Raw genomic sequence first — 5,842 nt, 5'->3', positions numbered from 1 at the left:
GGGGGGGGGGGGGGAGGCAAATGACCAGAATGGAGGAAAGTCAGGCATTTGGCTAGAAGATCGATGGATAGAGGTTGCCTGGAGTCAGGGCGAGTAGGGTTGGTTTTTTGGATTCCTTTGATTAGGAGAGTGATCTGGGGGTTTGTTTTAGCGGGACATGGATGTCCGTAGATTAATTTAAAGAAAAATTGAATGCCGCTAAGATAGACTTTGATGGTACTGGATTGGATGGACTTTACTTGGTTAAGATACATAATGAAAGAAGATATTGAAAGGAGCGAAAAGTCGGGAAAAAGTTGGCTGTAGGAGGTATGGAATTTACCTCACCCCATGCTGTCCAGTAGGATTGTAGAGTTCTGGGTGAGACTGCGTGTAATATTGAGTCTAGGGAAAGAGTGTGGAGATGTTAAGAGTGGGTGAGTTACAGGAATATCAAGTCTGAATAGGGAGGTACTGGGGTTGGGTCTGTAGATAGTGAAAGAAGATATTGAGTAAAATTTTGGTCGGGGTGATTTGCCAATTCTTGCGCCAAGGAGGAGATCTATCTAATATCTAATATTAATTAATATTATTATTATTATTAATATACGTTTTTATATTATAGGTAATATCTGCTAACACTTTATTATGGTGGCTTCCCAACAGATGTTCTACTGACTGTAAGTAACGTTGCAAGGTCAAATTATTTTAATAACCATAACCTCTTATTCTAATAAGTCTACTAATACTCAACTAATACTCTAATGGGAGTTGGGTTTTATATATTTTAAGCAATGTCTATGTCAACACTGTCTACCCACTCTCATAAATCATGTCAATAGTTGTGGGATAAATCTCACCATTTTTGCTATAGGTATTGAGGCAGCTTCATCTGAGGAAAAGACAGAATGGCCCCTCTTGACAAAACATACAAAAAAATATTAATTTTGTCAACTACCAGCTGTCAACACAATCAAGTTTTATGTCCAACAGAGTTGACTTGTAAGCTGATGGAATTGACAAGTGTACTTTTCAAATGATAAATGAGAATTATTCTAATGTTGTTTTTAATTTAATGTATATTTGCCCTGATTTACATACCTAGCATACATAATATATTTACATATACTGCAGGCATGCATGCAAACACACACACACACACAAACACACACTGTTCTTACTGTCTATATGAGGATTTATTTTTATTCTGACATAATATTTAATTGGCAGAAGTTCAGCTTCAGTATGAATGTAATGAAGAGAAAATAAGAGACATCTCAGTGTTACTGATAAATCTTGCAGCTCAGAGTATTATTTACAATTTCTCTACAATATATTCTGATTGATCAGCACAGTTTCACTGATGATCCAGAATAAACATAAAACCCAGGACAGAGCGGCTGAGTGAATGTGGTCTGGACTGTGTGGATGAGGCTCATTGTGTCAGAGACGCTGTAGAAGGACAGAGTTCCTGCACTGTGATCCACAAACACTCCTCCTATTCTACTACTGGATACTGCAAGGAGTTTAGTTACTATGTCATTGTGTATTAATGAGTAACTAGAAGGAGAGCAGAACAAACTCCAGGACTGATCATTACGTCCAAACACACGTTCATAACACCGTCCTTTCCTACTGATGCTCTTATATGACACTGATATATGTACACTCCCACTCCACTCGATCTCCCAGTAACAGCGTCCACACACACTCTCTACACAACACCTGAAACACATCGAATCTGTCTGGATGATCAGGGTACGGCTGCTTTGTTCCAGTGTATTTAATAACTCGGTTCCTCTCAGAGAGACAGAGACATTTATTCACTGTGTTCAGATCCAGAGTGAGCTGATGGAAATCTGATGGAGATAAAATACATCAGAATCAGGAATTATAAATATGTTTCAGAACTCTTCATGTTTAATGTATCAGCAGTGTCTCAGTACAGCTTACCAGATATCCTGTGCAAATCATCATTTACATTGACTTACATTGTAGGAAGTCATTCCTGGTCCTGGGAACAATGTTGGTCATTGTGACTATGGAAATCAACAGACAAGAACAGTAATTATAATGTCAGGAGAAAATGATCCCTGCATCCATTCCTAAGACATTTAAAATATTATGTTGTATATGATATTAGATGATGGCGGACTCATTTCTGAAAGCAGATGAATCTCCAGGGGCCTCATTTATAAAAACGTGCATAGAACAATCCTAAATGTGAATGTACAACAGTTTCTGAAATTTTCCTAAGAATGACTTATACTGTATGCACAAACAATTGTACCTGCAAACACAATGTGATCAAGTGCATTAACACTACTTGCAGAACATTTATGGTTCAGAAAAAGTACTACACTCATCATAATTTAAAATTTATTTATCAGTATATATACATACATATATACACACATGCACAAGTGAGCTGTTGTTTCTTTTTTATATACTGTAACAATAGTAACATATTGTGCCTATTTATCTTCACATTTTCATAATCAAAGCTGGATTATTTTAACAATTGGTATATGAGTGCAAAAGCTTAATTCACATGCTCTTTAGTTGGGGTATAATGTAAAAACTGAAAATGTTCTTATGTACATTTATAAATCCCAATTTGTTCCTCATTTTTGACATAGGATGAAACTCATGGAATTTGGGGTTTCAGGTCAGAGGTCACTTTACCTCTGTCAGAGATCTTTTTGAGCTCTTCTTTGCAGAAATCCTCCAGCTTGTCTCTTAGCTGATGGACAGATTCTCTTATGCCATCAAAAGAGAAGAGAGAACAGAAGGGAATGTTGGGTACATCTGTAGATTCGGGAGGTGCAGAGAGTGACTGGAAACTCTACAGACAGTAAATTTAAAGAGAAAACGGGACAAATCATTATTAATAACTTTTGCACAGTTAGTTACACTGTCCTGAAACTTCACAAGAACCCTTAGGGTACAGTCCCAAGGATAGGACTTATGTGGTTTCAGTATACTTATGGTCTTTACAGTCAAATTCATCAGTGTGTTAAAATTGTTTTTTATTTTCAGAAATAGTTGCCTTTATCAAGTTTATGATGTAAGAAATCTAGTAAAAATGAGGCAAAAACATTAGCAAACTTTGTACTGTTGTTTGGCACCTAGTAGTATTTAGCAGCTAAATACAGTTCTGTCATGACCAATACATCCACAACATGCTGCTGTGAGCATGTAAGAAATATTGCTGCTGCAAATATAACATACATGAAATAACCCCCCACAAAGCAGGAAAGCATAGAAGGGACAATACAAGCCAAAACACCCCCCCCCAACAAGCAGATCTATCGCCAAGATATATGTACTGCTGCTGCTCCGAAGAGCCATGTGAACTGCATTTATTGCTATCTATGTGTGCCTGGGCTACCACACCGACCAGCTTAACACTAGTGGCCTATGACTATGAGCTGCTGCGGCAGAGCAAGTACCGAGACTTGCTACTGCCAATACATCCACATCATGCTGCTGTGAGCATGTAAGAAATATTGCTGCTGCAAATATAACATACATGAAATAACCCCCCACAAAGCAGGAAAGCATAGAAGGGACAATACAAGCCAAAACACCCCCCCCCAACAAGCAGATCTATCGCCAATACATGTGTACTGCTGCTGCTCCGTGCCATGTGAACCACATGTATTACTATCTATGTGTGCCTTGGCTACCACACCGACCGGCTTAACGCTAATGGCCTATGACTATGTGAGCCTGGGCTACCACACCGACCAGCTTAACACTAGTGGCCTATGACTATGAGCCTGGGCTATCACACCGACCAGCTTAGCACTAGTGGCCTATGACTATGAGCCTGGGCTACCACACCGACCAGCTTAACACTAGTGGCCTATGACTATGTGAGCCTTGGCTACCACGCCGACCGGCTTAAAGCTAGTGGCCTATGACTATGTGTGCCTGGGCTACCACGCCAAGCGGCTTAACAATAGTGGGCTATGACTATGTGAGCCTGGGCTACCACGCTGACTGGCTTAACTTCAATTAGACGCGCACTGTGTGTAATGTTTAATTAACAAAATGGATATATATACATTACAATCCGATAGATAAAACCCCAGCACCCACCTGAGCAAATATCATAATTTAGTCATTTGATAACTGCTGTTACTTTCTCCACTTCATCAGTCCCAGCGGCAGCGTAACAGCTTCTTAATTCACGTTAGTGCAATGATGAGACGGACAAAGTTAGCGAACGCATGCCATTTTACTCTCTCGTGCAGATAAAAGTTGTCAAAGTTACAGTGCACAAAAACCCCTGGGTGGACTGACCTGAATTAACTGAAATAAAAGCAGAATACAAATGTTCTTTTTCCGTTTTCTGAATTACACAGCACAGCGAGCACATTTCTCCGAACTACACTACCCATAATGCATTTCACTCGGAACTAACTGTTACAGACGTAGATAGTGATCTTCAGCGTCTCCCGCAACACTGTCATTGATATGACTGCGATAAGCGCGTGCTTCTGACGCTGCGTGCAGCTGAAATCAACCACACACTCATCACAATGAAAACATCGACCTTAGAAATAATGATGTGAACACTGGGATAATCGCTGTTGTATATGGCGAACCCCCGTTGAAATGCATACGCAAGAATGTCCGTTGCTATCGGCGTGTCTTCAGAGCGATTACATATGCTCTAAGCTGCGTTTTGCTCCAGCTGTATAAACACAGATGCTAAATGCTGCTGCTAATATGCTTAATATTCGCTCCTGCATACAATGCAAACTGCTAACATGACACTTAGTTTAAACTTGATTATGGTTGCTCATTTTTTAATTCAATTAGGCAGACCGCGCACACAGCCATATAGATTGGAAGAGCATTCACTTATCTTAGATGTTGATTTCGCTGTTCTGAAGCAAGCTGCGACTGATACGGCAAGCCCTAGTCATATATTTGAATGTTGAGCACAAGCTCATTGACTACCGATACAGGAGAGAACCAATCAGCTGTGCCATGTGATGTCATTAGGTCAGACTGAGTTAGACCTATCGGACTGCGCCATCCAGAGTTTCATGCCATAACTCTGTATTAGGTAGTAAACCAAAATGCATGCAGCTGAAAGGCCGGTCTGATCTCCCCGTGAAACCAAACTCACAAAACAGATGCCATGCAACAAAACAATAAACTTCCTAATCTACAGAAAAGATCTCAAAGAAAACCATTTGCCCAACTGTCCCTTCACCCATCCTTAAGCCCCCTCCCACCCTCCTTGGTCACTGAAAGTTGACTCAGAGTGTCAGGAACTCAGCTTAATATACATACTGCATTTATTATATCTCAAGAATTCATGATTTTAATTCTTTCATGTTTGGTATCAATTTAAATGTTTCAGTGTGATTTTTAAAATGGTCTCAATTTCCCAGCAGTCAACTACTCAACCAGATTTTGCTTTTTACTGCTGTGGGTACCGCCACTGCCGTGTCTGCAAAATGCATTTGCAGCTGTTGACTGCTGAGTGGTGCTTTAACCACAAGTTCCCCTTCTAGGATGAAATAAATCATCATGGTTTTGATTGAAATAAGTATGAATAAAACTATTTAATGAGCATTTACAACAGTTAAAATGGCTCACTATTTGGCAGGTATTGTGTTAAAATCACCCTTTTTATTCATGCATTTATAACTGCTTATCAACGATTTATAATGCATTTGTAAATGAGATATTAGTCATTTTTTTGAAGCTGCAGCCACCGATCTGGACGAGCTCACAGAGACTGCAACATCTTATATCAGTTTCTGTGAAGATATGTACATTCCTACCAGGACTCATCTAACTTACAACAACGACAAACCATGGTTCACTGCAAAACTCAGAC

General features: G+C 39.6%; 1 protein-coding gene across 1 annotated transcript in view; it reads right to left on the bottom strand.

The window, feature by feature from the left end:
- The window catches only part of LOC107675478 (tripartite motif-containing protein 16-like protein), a 26,800-nt gene that overhangs the window by 9,712 nt on the left and 11,246 nt on the right, over positions 1–5,842 (bottom strand). The window contains exons 5-8 of the mRNA XM_016469837.1: positions 2,665–2,824; positions 1,971–2,018; positions 1,705–1,838; positions 323–384 (exon numbers count right to left, since the gene is read on the bottom strand). Coding sequence (XP_016325323.1) covers positions 323–384; positions 1,705–1,838; positions 1,971–2,018; positions 2,665–2,824 — 404 coding nt within the window. The remainder of the gene's footprint in view (positions 1–322; positions 385–1,704; positions 1,839–1,970; positions 2,019–2,664; positions 2,825–5,842) is intronic.

This window comes from Sinocyclocheilus anshuiensis, unplaced genomic scaffold (genome assembly GCF_001515605.1).
Source record: "Sinocyclocheilus anshuiensis isolate Anshui unplaced genomic scaffold, SAMN03320099.WGS_v1.1 scaffold2094, whole genome shotgun sequence".
NCBI lineage: Eukaryota > Metazoa > Chordata > Actinopteri > Cypriniformes > Cyprinidae > Sinocyclocheilus > Sinocyclocheilus anshuiensis.
Note: the sequence above shows the minus strand (reverse complement) of the source record. Positions and strands in the feature narration are given on the sequence as shown.